Source organism: Zingiber officinale, unplaced genomic scaffold, assembly GCF_018446385.1.
Source record: "Zingiber officinale cultivar Zhangliang unplaced genomic scaffold, Zo_v1.1 ctg138, whole genome shotgun sequence".
NCBI lineage: Eukaryota > Viridiplantae > Streptophyta > Magnoliopsida > Zingiberales > Zingiberaceae > Zingiber > Zingiber officinale.
The window spans coordinates 107246-130104 of record NW_024589834.1 but is presented as its reverse complement, the minus strand read 5'-3'; the positions used below and the strand labels follow the sequence as shown (position 1 = coordinate 130104).

General features: G+C 36.8%; 1 protein-coding gene across 1 annotated transcript; it reads right to left on the bottom strand.

Annotated features, from left to right (window-relative positions):
• Positions 1 to 2530: 2530 nt before the first annotated feature.
• Positions 2531 to 22526, bottom strand: LOC122036333 (mitotic spindle checkpoint protein MAD1-like). The gene is made up of 17 exons (XM_042595629.1): positions 22167 to 22526; positions 21719 to 21818; positions 21227 to 21387; positions 19488 to 19685; positions 19324 to 19416; positions 18921 to 19043; positions 18418 to 18665; positions 18046 to 18217; positions 16564 to 16671; positions 16251 to 16454; positions 15449 to 15611; positions 14508 to 14595; positions 14338 to 14407; positions 4048 to 4176; positions 3934 to 3972; positions 2948 to 3061; positions 2531 to 2850 (listed from the first exon to the last, which is right to left on the bottom strand). The coding sequence occupies exons 1-16, from the start codon at positions 22332 to 22334 to the stop codon at positions 2972 to 2974; spliced, it is 2154 nt and encodes a 717-aa protein (XP_042451563.1). The 5' UTR covers positions 22335 to 22526; the 3' UTR covers positions 2531 to 2850; positions 2948 to 2971.
• Between the last annotated feature and the right edge of the window lie 333 nt (positions 22527 to 22859).

Below are 22859 nucleotides of genomic sequence, written 5' to 3'. Positions count from 1 at the left end.
CTTACTTTCCAACCCTTAATGGACCATCTATTGATTGCTCATATAAAATGCTGGCAAGTGGCTGTGTTTACTGTTTCCCCACAGAACAGCATTACAACACCAAATAAACAAAAGGATATACTTGTGTATGTACAGAGTAGGATCTGCATGAATAAGATTTCCAGTTTATAGGGATCCTTTTGCTTAACTACCACAGAACCATACAATAGTAAGATACTATTTTTTATCATCCACATTGCAAACGAGAAGCTTCACTAGGACAACAAAGGTAGCTCTTTGAATATTTTCCCTACAATGTGAGATTATAAAGCTAATAGCACTAACTTGTGGTCTTTAAGTCAACGGCACCAGAGAGGTGAGTCGTGTCTGGAAGCCTTATCAGCTGCAACTTTAGAAAATCTTTATTTTGATATTGACCAAATTCATATTTACTTGGATAAATCAATCTCATCAAAAGTTCAACATAAATGATCTCATGAATGTAAGATATGTTTTGTTTTTTGATTCCATTAACTCATGCATCACATGACTGAATGTTCTTCGAGACCAAAGAAGTGAAGGAAATGAACAAAAGTAGAGATCCTTATCTTTCTCAGCCTCTCTTTTACTTTGCTGGAAAGACATTAAACTCAAGGCTACTCATGCAACCGAAGGCAACAATAACACGTTATCCGCATCACCTAGCTTCACGAACTGCCCAAAAAAACAGGGACAAGATGGCATTGCTTAAGTACTTTTGTGGTTCCACTCATCTTTTGATGAAATTAAAAAGGCTGAGTGTTGTCAGATTATGTTCTCTGGTATAAAGATCCGTGGATCCTCTTAGGCCACTAAGCTCTATGCCTCTATCCCCTACGATATCCTCCTCACAGACAAAATATAAACCCCGAATAATTACTGAAAACAAGAAGATCCTCTTTTCTTTAAGCAAATACCATGTTTTTCTCTTTCAGTTGGCAACTCAAGATCACTCTGCAATAAAGAAATGGAGAAGATATGGTGGCTAAACAGGCAACCTTCAAGTCCACCACCCATTGGGTGATGTCACTCCCTCTCAAGGGGAGGGAACACCATCATATCCCTTCCACTGCCATGGCACAGAGACAATTCATCTGGCCAACCACACTCACGATGTTGTGGGTGCAACTCAAAGGTCAAAGACAAGTGGGAATGGAGATTCTGCCTGCTTAGAAAGAGGTAGAGATTGTCAACATGGGGAAGAGGCAACAAGTATCTACAACCATAGCATGTCATGGGATCATGATGATGATGACGACGAATAAGAAGATAACCTTGCCTGAGTGGAATTAGAACAAGTGAGCACTAGGAAGCAACTTTACATGCACCTCCACAAGCTGCATTGTGTTGCCATTGATCCTATCCTGTGACAAGAAAAAGCAGAACGGCTTCATCAGAATTAAAGCAAGGACTGTGAGGTGGGACCGTAATCCCACCATAGTATGGAATTACAGTGCTCTGAATCTCAGGAATAAGTAAATAAATCTGCTATACTCTGTAGACCACCTTACCACCATGGTTTTGAATCTCAGGAAACTAAAATGCTCGTCAAACAGACAGAAGAAAGCATTGATACCAAGTGAAGCAAATAAAAGGACATCAGAAAGGTGTTGCATATGCAGTACACTACCTTCGTCTTCTCTGATGGGTTTTTTTTTTCACTTATCACTGCAAGCAAGTAATGGCTCAAGCTACAAATGCAATAGGACATCAGAGAAATGAAATCACATCATCTCTTTTCTACTCTACTGCAAGGCCGTCCATTCACTTCCTTTTAATTTTGTAGATTTAAAGAAAATTAAGAAAGAATAGAATAGGACTATAAGCAAGCTATTGTTGTTCGTGATTCTTTCAGGTACAAGTATACTTGGACAGTAGGAAAAACACGCCCCCAAAATACATTATTGGCAGTAGATAGATAAGAAACCTGTTAATTGATGGGTGAACTAAGGGCACACATCAGTAAACATAACCATTATTTTTTAATGATTAGTAATACAATCACATGGTTTGAAGTGCTACAGTAATTAAGGTATTTCCAAACTCCCATTACTAATGTTCAGCAAATGAACCGGAAGCCCACTTTGGTAGCGCAGTAAAGGAATTAAATTTTCTTAAATTTAAAATTAACTTGGTAAAAAATTATATTCATTCTACCTGCAAAAGGTCAATTAAATGAATAAACACATGCAACTCGAACTAAACTCAAATTTATTTTAAAAATAAAAATAAAAATTCTGACCTTGATTATCTTACCAAACGATCCTTATTTAACAGTTAGATCAGACTTGACTAGTCTCCAGTCCTACCTTTTGGTGCCTTCCTCTTTAATTCATCTCTGGTTCTCTGCCTTCCTTTCCCAATTTTTATATAATGACAACCACTTAATCGATCATCTATATACATGCACATGCAGGAGTCTTTACAATAGAAAGAAATCAAGAATAATATTTTTTTCACAGAACAAGGTAGATCTAAAAGATCAACCAAAAAAGCTAAATTAGACAATCGAATAAACACCAAAGCTAAACTGATTATTACAATGAAATGAAACACTAGTGCATCACTTCGCCATATACATATATAACTTTCGAGCTGCAAATCCATCATAATCCATATAGCACCTACTCCAAGGTAGGATTTATTATACAAGCAAGAAAACATTAGATCCTTTCATTTCTTCCACAGAGCTATGATCATCAAAAACAATGGATCCAATCATTTCTTCATCATATATCAATCACATCTAGCTTAGTCTTTGCACGAGAGAATTGAACAAAAAAAACAGCTTTTCTGTATTCCTCATTCATCTTTCAGCTAGCATGATTCCATCTGAAAATATTGATGGGCATCATCAAAGTAAATGTTGTCGTCCTTACAAAAGATAAGCTAGCGGCAATCTATTTGCAAGGTCAGAAACAGCACTGACCAACATTTGATGCAAATGCCTTCATTAGCTCAAGGTACGTTTGTTGAATGATTCTATTGTCAAGTTTGCAGTAAATGCAGGAACCGAGTTCATCTTCTTAATAAATATTTCAATCTGCAATTTTTTGCGGAAAAAAAATTCAGTCAAAATGATTATATTTCCAAATAAATGCAAAACCATGCATAAACAGATCTCCTATCACATGTCAACTATGTTGCAAGAACATATTTAATTAAGCAAACCCTTTCCATGAATGTTCGTAGCTTGAGAATACAAGGATCAGCTACATTGCATTGAAAAAACCTAATGCTCTAGAAAACCTCTTTGAAGCTTTCTACAGAGTCCTTGCCATGCATACACATGGAGATGTCTCGTTAGCTATCTAGCTAGGTACACAACCCTATGGAAGAACTGCTATGATTTTCTGGGAGAATGTTGTCTCTTATTCGATCATTTCTTTCAATAACTAGACCATTTTCCACATTTCTACATCTACCTCACTATCAATTAGTCATGTGCATCTCTTGGAATACCATTGCATTAAAATGGTTTTCACATTTTGATTCATATTACAGAAACTCATAGCCATCCCTGAGGTAGGCATCGACATGGCAAATCAAGGTTTAGGGTTTTTCTCATCATGAATTGCTTTGGTGAATTATCAAAGTGTCAATCATGAGGTAAAAAGATGCTTTTAGGTTTTTCACATTGCTTGTTCTTCCTCCTCCCTCCATGTCCTGCCAGCTGATGCCATTTAGTGCAGACAAACAATACATCAGCTAGAACAAGAGTGGCCTTGATTCGGCCAGGAATGAAAAGCTAGAAACCAGCACCGAATTTGACCTCAAACCTTGATGAGCATCTACTGCAGTATAGGTAAAAAATAAACGTGCATGATGCATAGAAGCATGCTGCTTAGATGCCTCTGAACTATATGGTTCACCATATTAAAGAAGTCAAGACGATAAAGACAAACTCATGTATACCTGTTGAGCTACTTCTGGTTGAGAAGAGTAGTCATTAGCCTACATTAACAAGAGAAAAATAATCAGGATCCAACATAGTAAAATGTTACATCGCTTTAAGAGACTAGGTCTCACCAATATGTTGGTATTTCCAGATTCATACTCAAACTCGAGCTTTTCATCGTCACTTTGAGCATATATAGATTGTAGAATAAAACGTGTGACATGAATTCCATCAGCCCGTTGCTGATCATCCATAACAATCTGAAAATAAAATCAGGAGCAAGACATTTTGCAAGCTAGAGCCACAATAGTGCTAATAAATTATACAAAGAACATTAACTAACTAAATATAAATTAAATTACAAGTTGTGAAACTATCAGAGAGAATCAAAGACATGGAAATTAATTAGTTTATCTAGTTCTTATATAAAACAATAGGAAATTAATATATTGACAGTTTTATAAAGATCATTTATGACATCACAATAGCTCCAGCACTAATAACTACATTATTATATGCATTACATCATATTAATACACCTGATACTTCTTTCTTCTGTAAACTCAACCATAATAGTTGTCTAAGGACTGCCAGTTTATTATAAGCATTATCTAAATCAATGAAATATATATAGCTTTTTTCTCTATATATTTTTCATTATTTATCATATTAAATATAACATATATAATTGATCTCTCAAATGTCAAACCAATTTGTAGAATATTATATCTTATCTTACTATCTTATCAAATTTTATCATATCATATCTTATTGTATATTTCATCTTTATCTCTTGTAAACGTATAATTATAAATATATAAGCATGTATTAATTCATTGTATATACAAAAAAAGAATATACATTGTAGTGTTTTCTCTGAGTTTCTTTCTATTTTAGTGCTTTTATGTTATCAATGCAATAAAAGCATTCTTTTGTTGAGGAAACTTGGTTCTTAAGAGTGAGCGGGATGAATGATTATGACGTGTCTTTCCCACTGCTTCTGATAATTCTTTACCCTTCTAAATCACTAGCTTTAAGCTCTGTGGCCGGAATTACCTGCAATGGTCCATACCCGTCCAACTTATCATTCGAGGAAATGGCGAACTTATCATTTGAGGGAAAAGCCATTTCTACTATCTTGATGGTTTTATTCCCAAGTCATCTTCAACCGACCCTTCTTTGCTAATTGGAACATTCAAAACTCCATGATAATGGCATGGCTCTTACACTCGATGGACAACACCAACACCATCACTGAGATTTATCTCCTCTGCCCGACGGTGAAAGCAATATGGGGCGCAATCACCTTGGCCTATTCGGATTTGGAAGACTCGTCACAAATGTTCGATCTGCAACATCGTTCCAAAAATCTGTGTCAAGATGATGGTACAGTCACTCAATATTTCAGTTCTCTAACCAAACTCTGGCAAGAACTCGATCTCTTTACTCAGCTGGCATAGACTGACACCACCAACAACGAGATCTATCACAAACTACTTGCAAAAGAACGGACCCACGATTTTTTGACCGAAATCAAATATTATTCTTGATGATGTTCGTGGTCGCATCCTAAGCATTAAACCGCTCCCAAGTCTTGATGCTATTTTTCGAAGGTCCGTCATGAAAAACTCCGTCACCGCATCATGCTTGGTGGCTCCTCCATGGCCTCTGCTTCATCCATTAACTCCGATGCCTCTGCCATGGTTGCGCAACACTCGCAAGTATTTTTGGGGTGATCATTCTAACCATCCCCACCACAGCAAAGAAACCCACTGGAAGCTTCATAGTAAACTCGTAGATTGGGTCCCACGCACCAACACGAGCGATGGATCCAAGCCTCTAGTTGTAGCCAAATCCAATGCAGCGCCCTCATCATCTTTGACCTTCACTCAGGCCCAACTCGATCAAATTGGTCAAATGTTCTCATCCTCTACATCCTTGATGGCTCACGGTATTTCCTCCTCTACTATGAATGAGTCTGCCACATCGAGTGAGCCTTGGATTATTGATTCTGGTGCTTCTGAGCATATTGTTAGGACCAAAAGTAGCTAGAGGGGGGGTGAATAGCTCATCGCGTTCGCTCGTTGCTCGGCGTTGCTTGTTCCTTCAAAGATGTGCAGCGGAAAATACAGAAACAAACACACAACGCTAACACGGTTGGTTTTACTTGGTATCCACCTCACAAGAGGTGACTAATCCAAGGATCCACACCAACACACACACCCTCCACTAAATAAAACTCTCCTTTATGGTAACTACCAAGGGCGGAGAAGCCCTACAAGACTCAATACAAGAAGAGAGGGAAAGGATACAAGAAATACAAGCTTACAAGCTTACAATGAGTATAAACCCTAACCCTAGCTTCTCTTCTTGGCTTTGATCCGCCTCTTGACTTGGAAAACTTCCAAGATCCTTCAAGAACTGGCGATCTGAGCTTTGTGAGTGTTGTGGAGGAGCTGGCGAGAAATCTGGAGTGAATCGGAGAAGAGATGCCGAAGGAAATGAACGCCTGCGGCCTTTATCGACGCCAACGGTCGGATCCCGATCGATTCGAATGTTCCCAATCGATCGGGGAGGCTTTGGATCGATCCACGGATCGATCCAGAGCGCCTCTGTGCTCTGGAAACGCGCCTGGATCGATCCACGGATCGATCCAGCGCTTATCGCGCGAAGCAGCCGCGTCCCAATCGATCCACTGATCGATTGGGACCTCTCTGTTCGCTGGGACAGGTCTGGATCGATCCACTGATCGATCCAGAGCCTGGATCGATCCACTGATCGATCCAGCACTTGATTTTTGTCCAAAACCAAGTCCCAAACCTCCCAAACCAACATCCGGTCAACCTTGACCTGTTGGTATGTCATGCCTAGCATCTAGTCACTCCCTTGACCTGCTAGGACTCCCTTACCAAGTGTCCGGTCAATCCCTTTGACCCACTTGGACTTTTCTCTGTGCCAAGTATCCGGTCAATCCCTTTGACCTACTTGGACTTTTCTTTCATGCCAAGTATCCAGTCAATCCTTTGACCTACTTGGACTTCCCAGCACCAGATGTCCGATCATCCTTGATCCATCTGGATTTTCCTCGGCTTCACTCACGGGACTTTCACCCAGCTTCACTCACTAGGGTTTTCCATCTGCCTAGCTTCACTCACTAGGACTTTCACCTGGCTTCACTCACCAGGATTTCCATCTGCCTAGCTTCACTCACTAGGACTTTCACCTGGCTTCACTCACCAGGATTTCCATCTGCCTAGCTTCACTCACTAAGACTTCCTTCTGCCTGGCTTCACTCACCAGGACTTTTCTTCTGCCTGGCTTCACTCACCAGGACTTTCATACTGCCTAGCTTCACTCACTAGGTCTTTCATTTTGCCTAACATCCCAGTTAGGACTTCCCAGTCAAGTATCCAGTCAACCTTGACCTACTTGACTCTTCTTCAATCAATATCTTATTGTCAAACATCTAAACCCAAACCAAGACTCAGCTTGGTTACCCAGGTCAACCTTGACCTGAGGGATATTGCACCAACACATATATCGGATGCTCGTACTATTTTTCTTCATACAGTCAATATTTTGGTACTCGTATGATTACTTTGACAGACGGATCTATTTAAGCAGTAGTTCCAATCTTTTGCTGCATAAAGTTTTATTTATTCCCAAGTTATCATATAACTTGCTCTCAATTAGCAAACTCGAGATTTTGATTGTGGCTAATTTTTTCCAAAACTCGTGTTTTTCAAGACCTCGGGGAGAATGATTGGGTGTGCTGCTGAGATGACTGAATTGTACTACTTTCTTTGTGCTAACTCTGCACGTTGTTGTCAATTTGTTCGTGGTTTCGTCTCTTCCCACCGTCGCCACCAATAAAACTTCTCCATCACCGCCTTAACCATCCTAGTTTCTCTTATATGCGTCGCTTATTTCGTTCGTTGTTGCTTTCTTCGGATCACTTTGTGTGTGAAATCTGCCAATTAGCTAAACACACGAGGATTCTTTTTTCCATTGTTCATAGTGACCTATGGGTCCTTCACGAATTTCTTCAATTTCAAATAAGAAGTGGTTTACTTCCCTTATTAATGACCATTCTCGTGTTCGTTGGATTATTTCTTTTAAGTGAAAAATCTAAAGTTGCACATATATTTAAGCATTGTTACAATATGATTCTCACACAATTTAACTCTCATATCCAAATTCTTCAAACTGATAATGGAACCAAATATTTTAATTCCTCACTAAATGTTTTTCTTCAAAAAGGAATATTATTCAGCAAAGCTCTTGTGTCGATATACCACAACAAAATGGTGTACCCGAAAAAAAAAATCATCATCTTTTAGAAGTTGCTCACACGCAACTTTTTACTAGCAATTTACATAAACACTTATGGGGGATGCTATTTTAACTGCTTGTTATTTGATAAATTGATTACCATCTCAGGTTTTAAAATTTAAAACCCTGATTTCCATTCTTCAAGAATGTTTTCTAAAATCTCATATATTTTCTGATCTTGCTTTACGCATATTTGGATGCTCGATTTTGGTTCATATTGATAATCATCTTAGGTCTAGAGTTAGCTCCTAGAAGTCACAGTGTGTTCTTGTTGGGTACTCTTCCACCAAAAAAGGTTATAGATATTATTCTCCTTCAAAGAGAAAATATTTTATCTCTAGAGATGTCACCTTTTTTGAACACCAATTCCTTTATTCCAAGTCTTCTACCCGAGGAGTCTCTAATTAAAAATTTGGCCCTACCTCATATTTCTCTAACTAATAAGGAATATTTTTGAGAAACAAATCCACCTCCTAATCGAGATCAAGGGGAGATCTTAACTCCACAAAATCAGGAATCTATCTTACTTCTACAAGACTCAAAATTTTAAAATTCTAAAGTTCAAGATTACCCTTCTACATATCCAGAAATTCCAAATAAGAAAAATCCACAATCACCACAAAAAACGCTGCAAATATCTTCCCATGTCACTCCAGTACCCAGAATTTCCAGATCCGTTGAATCTTTTCCATTGACTTACAATAGAAGAAAGCACGTAGAAACCAAGTATGATCTGATATCTCCAACGGCTCACTTGTCCTGATGATACTAAGCTGCCACAATTGGATATGTCAATCGCACTTCGCAAAGGTGCTCATCTATGTACTCGACATCCTATCTCAGATTTTTTAGGATACTCTCATTTATCTATACATACGTGCGCTTTAGTAACCAATCTCTCAGAAATAACAATACTAGTCAATATTGACGAGGCTCTTCAACACAAACATTAGCGTATAACGGTCCATGAAGAGATCAAAGCCTTGGAAAAAAATGATACATGGGACATAGTCAATCGACTAGTAGGAAAGGACCCGGTTGGCTGCAAATGGGTCTTCACGATTAAGTGCAAAACCAATAGTTCGGTTGAAAGATACAAAACTCATCTCGTGGCCAAGAGGTACACTCAAACCTATGAAATTGACTACCAAGAGCATAGTAATTTAGGGCACAAGGCGCATTAAAGCGCCATGGTGCCGAGGCACAAGGCGAAGCGCACACTTTATTGAAGTAAAGCGCATTTGGCATAAATTTTGAAAATTCACATATATAAAGTGATTTACTATAATATCACATAAACTAATATATATTTCACAACAATGTAAATAGAAAATTCATCAATAAATAATGTAGCGTAAATCGTAATTAAAGAAAAAACGATTCCATCAAACATCATCATCATCTCTAGAGAAAAGGTCTATATAGATCAAAAAAACATTAGTAAGTGCAAGGAATAAAACTTCAAAATTCAAATATCTAAATGAAAATCGATTTCTTCTCTTCATCAATAAGATGGCGCGCAGTAGCTGAAGATCTTCTCTTATACATGTTTGTAGTACATGTCCTTACTTCCTGTGTAGAAGATGAACTTCAACCTCGAGATCTAAAACCATAGGCATCTTCACCAACCCCAAAAGTTCACGCAACTTCACTCCAAGTCAAATTATCATCATCAAACACAAGATCATTCTCGTCATCACTATTATTATCTAATCCCTCCATCAATCATTCATTACTATCATCTATTTCATCCAAAGGAATAGGATCAATCCTGTCACGCATGTCATATCGACACCTCAAATCCCTATTATACTTGATATAAACCAAATCATTCAAACTTTTTTGCTCCAATCTGTCTTTTTTTGGAATGAAGATGTTCAAATACACTACAGATGAACTATAAGTAAGGCTCAAGACTTTCACGGCAAACGCTTGCAATTCAGGTGTCGAACACCTATATGCCAACCACCATTCAGCTGGTGATTTTGTAGTTCTCTATCTAATGGCCATGGGCATTGCAAAAAGTCCTTCAGCCCTTTTGTACATTGGCAGTTGATCCATGATCTTATCTTGCAGTTGATCACTTCCACACATCCTAGATATGCACTTCTCGTCATCACTATTATTATTTAATCCCCCCATTTACAACTTCTGTTGTTTTCTATATCAGAATTTGAATAGAAGAACTCTGGGTTTAAGAAATGACCAGTTGCATGTAGAGGTGGATGGAGTATGGAGTCGTATCAACCATCTTTTATCAATTATGTCAAAAATATATTTATACTTATCCTCCCTGTTATCGAATGAGGCAGCAATAGCTTCTTTAGCCCGATCCATTGTCTCGTAAATATAGCCCATGGAGGCTTTTTTCCCCATCAACCAATTGAAGAACTTTTACTAGTGGACCACCTACTTTAATAGCAAAAACAAGTATATTCCAAAATGAAGGCATCAATATAACCTCTGTTACCAGTTTACCTGGTGCCTTTGCAAATCTACTGCTGGTCCATTTCTCAGATGTAAACATTTTTCTCAAACTCGCCCTTGTATTTTTGAAACCGCTTTAAAGTCAAAAAAGCATTTGCAAAACGAGTTTTTCCCGTCTAACCACATCTTTCAGCTTCATGAATTCTCTCATCAAGTTTAAACTTAGGTCCTATATATATATATATATATATATATATATATATATATATCCATTAACCATCATTGCCCTTTCATATACCTTCTTCAAGCGAAGAATTTTAAATAAATCTTCAAACATCAAATCTAAGCAATGAGCAGCACATGGAGTCCAATATACGTGATGATATTTTACTTCCAAACGTTCCTCAGCTACAACATTTGTGCTTGCATTATCAGTAACAACTTGAACAACATTCTTTTCCCCAATCTACTGCACATATTTGTCAAGCAGCTCAAATATTTTCACACCCGTGTGAGAATAGCTCGACCCATCCACAGATTCTATAAACACACTCTCTCTTGGACCATTTACCAATCAAAGTCCTACCTTTTATATCTGTCCAACCATCAACCATTAAAGTGCAGCCATATTTAACATGATCATCCTCGTAGTCTTTCAATAGTACTTTTGTATGCTCCAACTCCTTTTTTAAGTATGTAACTCTAACTTCATGGTAAGTAGGGGCCTTTATTCCAGAACCAAATCGCCCAACAGCTTCAATAAATGGTCCAAAGCTATCATAATTAACTGCATTAAACGGAATACCTGCATCATACATCCATCTGGCAAACCTTTGCACCGCATCCTCCCTAGGTTTCTTCTTATTTTCATCAAATAGCCTTGTATCTTTTTTCTTTCCTCGCTTCACAATCTCATCAACCTCTTGTTGGAAATACAAATCTATTGGGCAAGTTTGTTTTAGTTTCTTTTGAAAATTAGGTGCAGGATTAGAACACTGACCAGATGAAGCAGATATAGGTCGTTTTCATTTTGCTGGGGCATCTTCTTCAACTTCCCAATACTCTTGCTGTTCAGCAACTTCATCAAAGTGAGGCATCGCATCCATTTGATTTTTCAATTCTTTCATTTTAGCCATATAAGACTTTATTTCTTCTTTCACATACTCCAGACATTTTGAGCAAGTTGTCGTATTTCTGTTGCCTCCAATAAGATGTTGCTTGTGTTGATAAATCCCTCCATTAGTTATTTTCCCACAAAAATTGCACTTCACTTTATTGGTATTTTGTGGGTCTATTAATGTTGCATAATTCCATGATGGATCTGATTCAGAATTTGATATTTATATCGACAAGAGTAGGCTTCAGTGGAGACAAGAGATCAGGAGAATCAAGAATGGAATTGGGATAAAATAAGAAGTAAACGTAATTGCAAATTTACAATAAAAAAAAAAGAACAGTGAGAAGAAACATGTTCTACGCTTATCGCTTGGTATTCTACATGCAGCTTGGAGTTTGAAGTTCTAGGGAAATCAAAAGTCTGCCGATACATGCATGCAGGGGTTTTTAATTATTTATTAGTTATGGGCTTTAATAATTGGGCTTCAAAAATGGTTGGGCTTGGGTTTATTGGCCGACACTTCAATGAGTCGCGCTTTTCTGCGCCTCACCATCGCCTTGTGCCTGGGAAAAGGCATGCACTTAAGCACGCCTATTGCAAGGCATGCGCCCAAGCGCATAGGGTGCGCCTGGCTGTGCTTGTTGCCTAGGCACAGTCAAGCGCGCGCTTTTAACACTGACCGAGAAACTTTCATTCTTGTGGCAAAGATCAACACTATTCGAGTATTGCTATCTCTTGCAGCAAACTTAGATTGGTAACTTCACCAACTGGACGTTAAGAATGTCTTTCTCAATGGTGATCTAATAGAAGAGGTGTACATGGATCTGCCACCTAGGTTTAACAAGAATAAAGAAGCCTTAGTTTGTCGTCTAAAGAAGGCTCTCTACGGTCCAAAGTAATCTCCTAAGGATTGGTTTGACAGGTTTGCCAAGACGGTTCAACAGCTCAGTTACAAGCAAGCTCACACCGACCATACTCACTAGTAGATCGAGGCATGATTTAGTGACTTGTTGGCAGATTGATTTATCTTGCACATACCAGACCTAACATCACATTTCCGGTGAGTTGTATTAGCCAATTTATGCACTCACCGTATCAATGTCACTTAAATGTTGTAGAATTTTGAAATATCTAAAGAGAACTCCTGGCAGAGGGTTAATGTTTAGGAAAAACGCCACAAGAAATGTTGAAATATTCGTTGTTGCTAATTGAGCAAGGTGTTCGAATGATCGGAGATCTACTTCGGGCTATTGTTCTTTTGTGTTCGGAAATCTGGTCACTTGACGAAGTAAGAAGCAGTCCATTGTAGAAAGTAGTGGCCGAGCTTCGTTCCACTACTCTTGGTATATGTGAAGCTTTTTGGCTGAAAACTCCTTGAAGAACTACACATACCAAAGCAAAGTTCCATAATTATTTGGTGCAACAACAAAGCTACGATCTCAATTTCACACAACCCCGTCCATCATGATAGAACGAAGCATGTTGAGATTAACTGGCATTTCATTAAGGAGAAGATTAGTGAAAGCCTTATCGAAGTCTCCTACGTACCTACCACACAGCAGGCTGCTAACATTCTTACAAAAGCTCTCTTTAAGCCTATGTTTGACCGATTAAGAGACAAGCTTGGGATGTATAACATATACCATCCAGCTTGAGAGGGAATGTAGAATATCATATCTTATCTTACGATCTTATCATATCTCATCATATTTTATCTTACTATCTTATCGTATCTTATCTTATAGTATATTTTATCTTTATCTTTTGTAAACGTATAACTATAAATATATGAGCCTGTATTAATTCATTGTATATACAAAAAGGAATATACATTGCAGTGATTTCTGAGTTTCTTTCTGTTTTAGTGCTTTTACAATTGATTCTTAGAATGTTATCTAATATCTTATTCTTCTCATAATAACTCTTTCACGGAGCATCATGGAATGACTCATCAACTTGATAACTCATATTCCTTATAAATCGGTGCTAGAAAACTTTTCCTTCGTTCCAAGCATCTTCTTAGTTCTCAAAATTTTATTGATTTGTTAATCAGTTAAATCATGCATTAATTGATAAATTCTAGGAATATAATTAGGACCCACTCTTTCCTACATTTTCTTTAAATCTTTTTAACCTTATTTTATCTAATATTACAAACAGATCTTAAATTTCTAAAGTTTCCAAAAACTTTTTTGCCTTTTAACACAAATTTTATGCACAGTGCTCATTGAATAGTTTGCTTTAAAAAGAACAAGTAAATATTATACATAAATCAAAATGATGAATTTGCTAATTCTTGTAACAGGCTTGAACAAAATTGAATTTTTCAACAAAATGAACATTAAAAATTGAATCAGATTTACCAAAATAATAAACATGAAATAAATATAACCACTGATAAAGTTCATATATTAACCACATAAATAGTTGGAACCCATGGTTTGTCAATGTTTTATAGATTCAATATATGGTATTCTACTTCTGATTAAAAAAGTAACAAGAGATGGTGAATCATCTCAACACATCTTCTGCAGTTCAACCTTACCTTGTATCCAAACAATAAGCAGCAGGCCCTTCTGAAAATGGAAATTTTCTCAGCAAAAACAGCTTTGTATCTGTTTACCAATAAGATGTGCAGGAATATTTAATTTGAAGATAAAGTATAACTAAACACTTTTTTTTAACACCAATAGAGAGCAAGCTTCATATCCTCACCTCTCTTCACGCTTCTCAAGTGTTGCAATCTGACTTTTCAGTTGTGCTAGCTTTTCAGGTATGCCATCATCTATTATATTAGCAGCATCTGCAAAGCATAAATAAGGCAACATTAAGTAAACTATTTGAGAGCTAATTACCAAACCACTGAAAGCAGGAATGAGAGATATACCAGATACAGTTTCATGTTGCAAGTTATAAGAGTAAATTCAGGAAATGAAAAACAGAATAACATTTAAAGTTTTTTATCTGAAATTTGTTTGTCTGTTCTGTATACGAAAATGAGTTTTCTCGTAAAAGAAGTAAATCTATAAATTTTCATACGACTTTTAACATTCAAGTTTAGTTAAGTAAGATAAGATTAACTAATTAAGTAGTAAAGATTAGCCAAAATTTTAGCCAGTAACTCTTTGACAACAAAGAGCTAGAATTCTCAAGAAAAGTGCTCAATCACAATCAATTCATTATATCTATAATGCTCTATAAATCCATTGGAGAATCATATTTGTGATTCTCGTGTAAACACTAATAACAGATCAAAACAAATTAAAAAAAGAAACCAATCAAACTAACTAGATTATGCCAAATTTCGGCAAAATAAACATTTCATATGCAATAAGAGACTGCAGTGCAATTGGAAATATATGATCATCATGATTGATAAAAGGCTAGTAGAAAATTGGCAGTAGATTCTGTTTGTTGCGATTAACCTAATCAATATAGTCAGGTAGTAAACTGCTAGAAGAAAAAAAAAATGTAAAACATCACAGATCAAAACATTGTTGGAGATGCTCTACAGTAAGTATTAAAACTCAATTAATAGTAAGGAAGTAAAGCCAACGCCATTAATACCATTAAAAAACCGACAACACTCCAAAGGTAAAATAAACACATATTTAGTGACTGGTCATCCAATCCTTCTTAAAGTGACAAGTTTATACCAGACTGTCCTTTTAGTTCTTCAATGGCTTGTAGCTTTGATTGTGTCTTCTTCAGTTCCTCTCTCAATGAATCTATCGTGTGCTTGGTTTCATTGTCAACAGCTAAAGTATTCACCATGCGCAGCACCTTTGTATTCGCAGCAGAATAATCCCCATGGCCCAGCTATGTTAAAAGCAAACAGTTAACCACAAATTTATGAACACTAAAACAAAGCAATAATAATATAGACTTTATCAAGTACCAAATTGTCCAGATAAACTAAAAAGCAAGATATATTTCATTTATACAAAAATGGCATCGGAGATAATGTTAGAAAGCAAGAAACAACTGCAAAAATATATTATTCAAAATGTCTTCGTGAACAAATGCATAAATTCACAATCCTTTTCTCGAGTTCACATTTCACATATCTTAAACAAAACTCTTAATGCATAATAATCAAATAATTCCTCAAGAAAACAAGAACTCTTAAATCCAAACAGCAACCCAATAATTCATAAGGAACATTCATATGTAATTGCAAACAACCATTAGAACCCAAGGCATATAATAAGTAGGAGCAAAGAGAATGAGTTTATGAAATGTCTTGAAGGATATCATATCTTAACAACCTTTATTAAAATTTTCAAATCGAAGAATAAATAAAGCCAAATCAACTTCTATAGGCCCAATAACATTCGAAATTTGGAAAGTGAAATACTCAAAGAGTAATGGCTAATACAAAACAAGTGACACCAAAGGTACCACCTCTCTCTCTCTCTCTTTCTGAAAAGAAAGAAAAAAAAACAAGGTACTTCTTACCTTTGATTCCAGAAGAGAGATCTCAGCACGTAAGCGATCACCCTCTCGCTCCAACGACTTTACTCTTCTTGCCTCGCTACTTAGCTGTTCACTCAATATCTTGAGTTCATCATGTAGATGATTAACAACTCCTTGTTGTTCATGCAAATTAGTTTGCAGTTCTTTGATTGTGTTTTCTCGATCAGCAAGAGATGACTCCAAATCCTAGTATCTCAAATAAAGAAATAAGTGAAGATTACAAGATTCAGTTCACTTAGCAAGGAAAAAGAAAGGGAGTAAACATAGAATTGGGAACAACAAAGTTACTCCTAACCTTGACTAAAGTTTCATTCGGTGGTCCACTTTCATGTGAATTTTTCAGTTTACTAAGCATAGCAGCTTCTTTCTTCAGCCTGTCTCTTTCTTCCGTAACAGAAGAGAGCTGTTAATAAGAAATGATCATATAACTACTAAGATTATGAAACTCTTTCCCTTGAAAGGAAAAAATAAAATAAAGGAGAGAGAGAGAGAGAGCAAAAAAAAAACAGATGGAAACCAAGAGGCATGTCAGGTACCAAAGAAAATGACAAGAATATGATACAACTTTACCCATGAGAGCAGCAAAGAAATAAATTAACACTTAGATAACTAAAAATGGAGTTTCACAAGAATGTAACTTCACATACAGCCATGTGAACTATTTGAAAACAAATTCTGGTCAACTGCCCAGCTTGGTATGGAGGCTGCACCTAATTATCCATTATTGTGTGTTCCTTTCTAGCAAAAAAGCATTCTGAAGCCTGTAGATATACCTTGCAGGTAGCACATGTAGATTGAGTCTGACATGTTGTTAAGGATTAGATTGGCTGGATTCCAAGTTTGAAATCAGAACCAGATGAAACTTAAAAGTCAATAAACAAAGCAAATGTGATTATTCCATAACAACATTTTATGTGCAAGGTAGGAAGTGAATAAATGTAGGAAAAGAGTTTCTTAGGTAATTAGCTGATCAGCATAATGTGCAAAAAAAATCAAAACCGGCAAGCTCCATAAAGAGTCTTCAACTTACTTTTGACAACTTAAACACATGACCAACATATGGAGAACGAACGATACTGGTCCACTTTGTAACTTTAACATTTATTAAACTCCAAAGCATAGACCATCCAAAAGCTATGTATAACAGAAAGCAAGGAAAATATGGCAGAAGAAGCTTTGCTTAAAAGATAAAAATGGGGATTCAATCAAACAAAGACGTTGAAGGTGAATAATGGAGCAGAATGTATATCAATGGAGCCACATCTTTTTCTATGACAGTGTAATGGATGATCAATTTCTCACCAGCAAACTGGAGACAGCTTATTGACCTTGATTTGCAACATATGTAAAGAAATTGTGGACGGCTAGTTTCTGACCAGTAAACTGCAGAGAAAGGTTATTGGACTTTGATTTGCTAATGATGGAAAGAAATTGGAACCTAGCTACTTCGCAATCCTACACATCCCTGAGGTCAAATCTCTTTGAAGTCTTTCAAAAAAGATAAGTTCTCAGAAAACAGGCTATATAAGTCCCCCCACAACATTGTCTAAGTAAGGAATCTTGAACACAGTCAAATTAACAATTCCAATGTATCTAATCCAAGCACCAATGCATGATACTAACCAACAGTTTAGAAACTAAAATGCATATCCACTATGACCACTACCAAAAGAAGTAATCAAACAGGTCTTTTAGAGCAAACATAAGTAAATTGCCAAATAAAGAAACAAATTACAGCAAGGAAAACTAAGCCTTGAGGTAAACATAGGTAGACTACCATCATCTGTAGCCTTTTAGCCTCCAAAGCAGCATTATTAGCTCTTTGTTTTTCCAAGCAAGATTCCTTTTCATAGTGTTGTCTTTTATTCTCTCCCAACTCTAGAGCAACCTCTAACTGTTTCAACTGTGCTTTTAACTCACTAACCTCCATCATATTTTGAATTGCTTCCCTAAAGAATATAAAAGATAGTATTCAAATACAATGGCAGACAAGTCAACATGCAACTACTTAAATTCACCAATATGTAAGAAAAAGACAACACAATGAAACCAAAATGGTGAGGATGGACAAAGAGTTTCATAAAGAGAAACCACAAATAGTCTCCACAATATGATGAACTTGAGATTATCTTGAAGGATCAGTACATACTTCTGCAGTGCTGCAAATTTTTTGGGTATATCGCTGAGAGATGAGACATCCGGCAGCTCTTCAAGCAAGGATTTCCAAGAGACAAGCTCAAGCTCCAGCTTTTGAGCAGAAAGTTGCACATCCTGCAATTTAGATAACTCAACTTCCACTTTTTCCCTTCGCCCTTTTTCCTCTATTAGTTTTTCCTTCAATAACTCACTATTAGTGTGAAATGCTTTAAATTTCCTAGCTTCTTGTACCTCTGCCTCCTGACAAAAAGGGGGTAAAGTATTATTGCTGCACAATAAAACAGAAGAAAGATTTACAAAGGTAAAGATTAAGAAAATAGAAGTAATAAGATATACAAAGGAAAAGTAATTTGAAGAAAATGAATCCTCAATTCTAGTAAAACAAGTCGAGGCACTTTGGAACTAGGTAACACCTTAAAGGGGAAAATATTGATGAATCAAGCAATACAAAAGAAGCTTCATTAGCTTATATCATAATGAATGTATATCACTCACATAGCCTCGGATCTGCTCTTGTAAATATTTGACCAAATTCTTATCTTCTGACGAAGTACTTTCCTGCAATGGAATGGGATATGTTGCAAGCTTTTGCTCCAGCGCATTCTTCTCACAAAGACACTGACAAGAAGGTCAAAATAATATCTATTTACAAAATTGTTGACCAAAACGATCAAACTAAAACTATTTATATGGATAAGACAGCTAAGAAAGAAAAATCTCAAACACAAATATAGACAAAAGTTATGTCAACTATCTGCTTCAATCTTGTTGGAATAAAGTTGTCAAATAGGGGTTCACAATTGACAGAAACGAAAACCAAAAAAACAGCTAAATAACAGCACATGACAAACAGTAATCAGTGGTAATCACATGAAAGTACTGTAAAAACAGTGGTTACCTCATCTAGCTGTTTCCTCAAACCATTCAACTGCTTCTTTAGCAACTCTGATTCTCTTTCTGAAATTTCTGCCCTGAGAGTCATGCGCTCAAGCTAAAAGAAATAAAAAACAAAATCAGATCATCTTGGGGGAAGTTGGTATGAAAGCACAGCACAAAACACACATCAGCAGTCATTTTACGGGCAGAGAGCTTAGAGTCATCTTGCAGATGTTGACGTTCTTCCTTGATAATATTTTTCTCCCTCTCAGCACTGTCAGATAATCTCTGAAGCCTCCCTTCTAAATCTGTTGCTCTCTCTTTTGCTGATGTAAATGATAATTCAGCTTTCTTACGAGAATCAACTTCTTTACTGAGTTGCACCTGAAACCACCATCATCATTCATTTCTACATTGATAATACCAATATGAATGGAGAAAATAACGAAAAAAATGATAAGAAAGATTATAGACTTTCTTTTTTATACAACATAACTTTAGATGTAGAGAAGATCAAAGCAGAAGAATTTTGATATCAGTAGGAGATTTCATAAAGATGAAATGAGCTATGTTTTGTAAAAAGTCAATAGGAGAAAATCGAAAAAAAGGAAAAAGGATGAAATCTATGAATGCTCTCCATGATAGCAGAAGAACTAGTCTCTCATCTTTTTCCTTCAAAACAGACATTAATCAATAGTTTCTGAATTACAATCTCAAATATTGGGACTTTTTTATTCTGAATTATAAAATTTCCTATGATTTGTTAGTGCCGAGCTTCCCAAGCATGAAGACCACAATAGGCATATACGTAATTTTTCATCGCTCTTGCTGCTACAATGATTTGTCAACCTGATTTTTGGTGGACAAATTTTTTGGGAAAAAACAATCGTAAGAAAAAAGGTTCAACTCATCTCCACTAAGTTTCCACAAGAGTAAATAAGGGAGAGCTTTTCAAAATTAGACCTCGTCCTTCCTCCCCTACTGGTGTCAATGATTTTTACCCCATTTTTTTCCCATGTGGACCAAACATGACTCAAAAAAGGCTACCCACCCAACATGAGCCCAACCCAAGTGAACTATGCTCGTGTCAACCTGATCCCACAAGCTTGATAATTCTTAAATAATAATAATCTAAAAAAAAATTTAAAAAAAGAATAGTAAAATTACTATTTTTTCAAAAAGTATAAAAACATAATAAATTTTTAAAATTAAATAATATTATTTTAAAAAATATTAAACACTATTTAAAATATTTAATATTTATAGTATTATTATTATTTTATACAAAAAAAAAAATCAGACTGAACTTGGCCAACAACCCATGTCTAGAAAAGTCTTGTGTCATGCCAACCACAACCCAATTTGGGCCCGGGTTTAGCCCACTGGACGCAATCCTGACACCCGTCCCAAACCCATTGAGTATTTTGGGTCAAGCACAGCACAACCCAAGTCAACATCAAATGGGTTGTGCTGGACACAAGCAATGTCGTGGCTGGCAAGGCCACCCATGGCTAGGCTGATTGTATACCCCTATCTTCCCCTACCAATTCCTCTCATGTAATCAGATCCTTTTAAAAAATTATATTTCCTGCTACCATTAAGCTTTAACATAGCAACCGCATTAAATCATATTAACAATAGTTACTAAATATTTCTTACTTCTCTAAATCTCACCATGATAATTTTCTATGAATTCTATCATAATTTTTATCAAAGTTAATAGAAGTATATGCAATTTTTTTATTATTTTCTCTATATTTACTAATGACCAGCAATATAGATAATTGTAATAATTATAATGGTAAAATACAGATATGAGGAAGCTAAAACTGAATGAAATATTGAAATATAAACCTCAAAGTCAACAAATAAATTAGGTTCATGAGAAAGGGAAAGAGTGATATTATAGTAGTGTAGCAACATACCTCAAGTTCACTGCATTGTTTTACTTGTTCCTTATATCGTTCCATGAATTCATCCACTTCTTTCAACAATCTCTCCTGCAAAGCTTGTTCACGCCCCTTTGACGCCTCAAGTTTTTGTTCCAATGATAAAATACTATCTCGGAATTTGGTCCTCTCATCTTCTGTAACAAGTACGAAGTCACTCATTTTCAGGAAATGTATACCAGAGTAATGATAGGAAGCATTATACATCAGCTAATAAAATGGAGTTGCACTGTGATGTATATTGATTTATTACATAAACACACACAACAACTGGACATGTCTTGCAGATATCAAAGGAAGATAGAAGTCAACTTAAAGATATCTTAGCATGCAGTAGAGGCCTAATCAGTTGCCCTACAAAGGGAACTAGCAAAAATCTATGTTCAAGTAAAATAACATTTGTCGTTCAATGTAGAATCAAAGAAGAAGAAAAAAATCATAATATGTATGGGGAGTTAGGAACAGCACCACTTTGAGTCAACTCGTTGTTCATCAACTCCAATTTGGCTTGATACTCAGCTACTTGCTTCTCAGCATTATTTAAAGCAGCCATGAACTCTGACTTAACCTGTTAATTAAAAGAAAATAAATCAATGTCCATCCAACCACAGCATTTCAATACCAGAAACACAACTGATATCCAGTATGATTTTTAACATGCTATGTGAGGACATTAATCCAATATCATATATAGCTAAGAACATATGCTGATCTATTCCAGCTACATTGCTTTCCATCCTAACAAAAAAACAAACAGAATTCACACAATTTTTTCAAAGAAACATTGACGCAATCGACCACTTATCCTCTCTTCATCTCCTATTCCGTGCCAGAACTTCTAGATCCGGTTGGACTGAAAGATGACGGGAAACCTAATCCAGAGTGCAAAAAAAAAAAAGATGACAAGAGAGCTCACCATCTGGCGGCAGTGGTAGGTGCAGACCATCTCATCGGAGGGTTCGACGGCTGTTATTGGCCCAGGTTCCTCGTAGCGCACAAGGCGGCGGTCAGATACAGGGCTATGAAGGTCTTCTACGACCGATTCAGGCCTTCTCTTCTTCGGGACTGGGGTCCGGAGGATCATCCTATCTGGAAAGCACTGAACAGTCGGAGAGCCTAGGGTTTCTGCAGTCGGTCACACGGCTTCGTGACAGCGAGAGGGAGAGACGCTGATGGCGACGAGGTAGAGCAGCGAAGAAGCCCTAGGCATTCTGGCGACCACCGCACGCGATCTGGTCCCTCCGCATTCGCCGAGGTGAAGGTCCTCGAAACATCAGAGCGGAGGGGGAAGATTTAAACCGCCACGCCGGGCCGGTGCGGTTGTAGGGTTTCGGATTGTCAAACTTAACGGGTTCGGATGCTATCGATTCTGCCCGTGCATCCATCAAGAAAATAATGAACTAATCTGCTGCTGGACAAAAAAAAAGTTAATTCGGTACAACAAGTTCTCACTATACATGGGGCAAAAAGGTGAAATCGTTCATCCCAGCGCTCTCGACCGGGGATTTACGCCCCAACTACCCTGAATTTCGACCCCGTAACCTCATGTGGCAACCATCCCACCACATACCAACTCAGATAACCTATGGAGTATTAGGGTCTTAGGGAA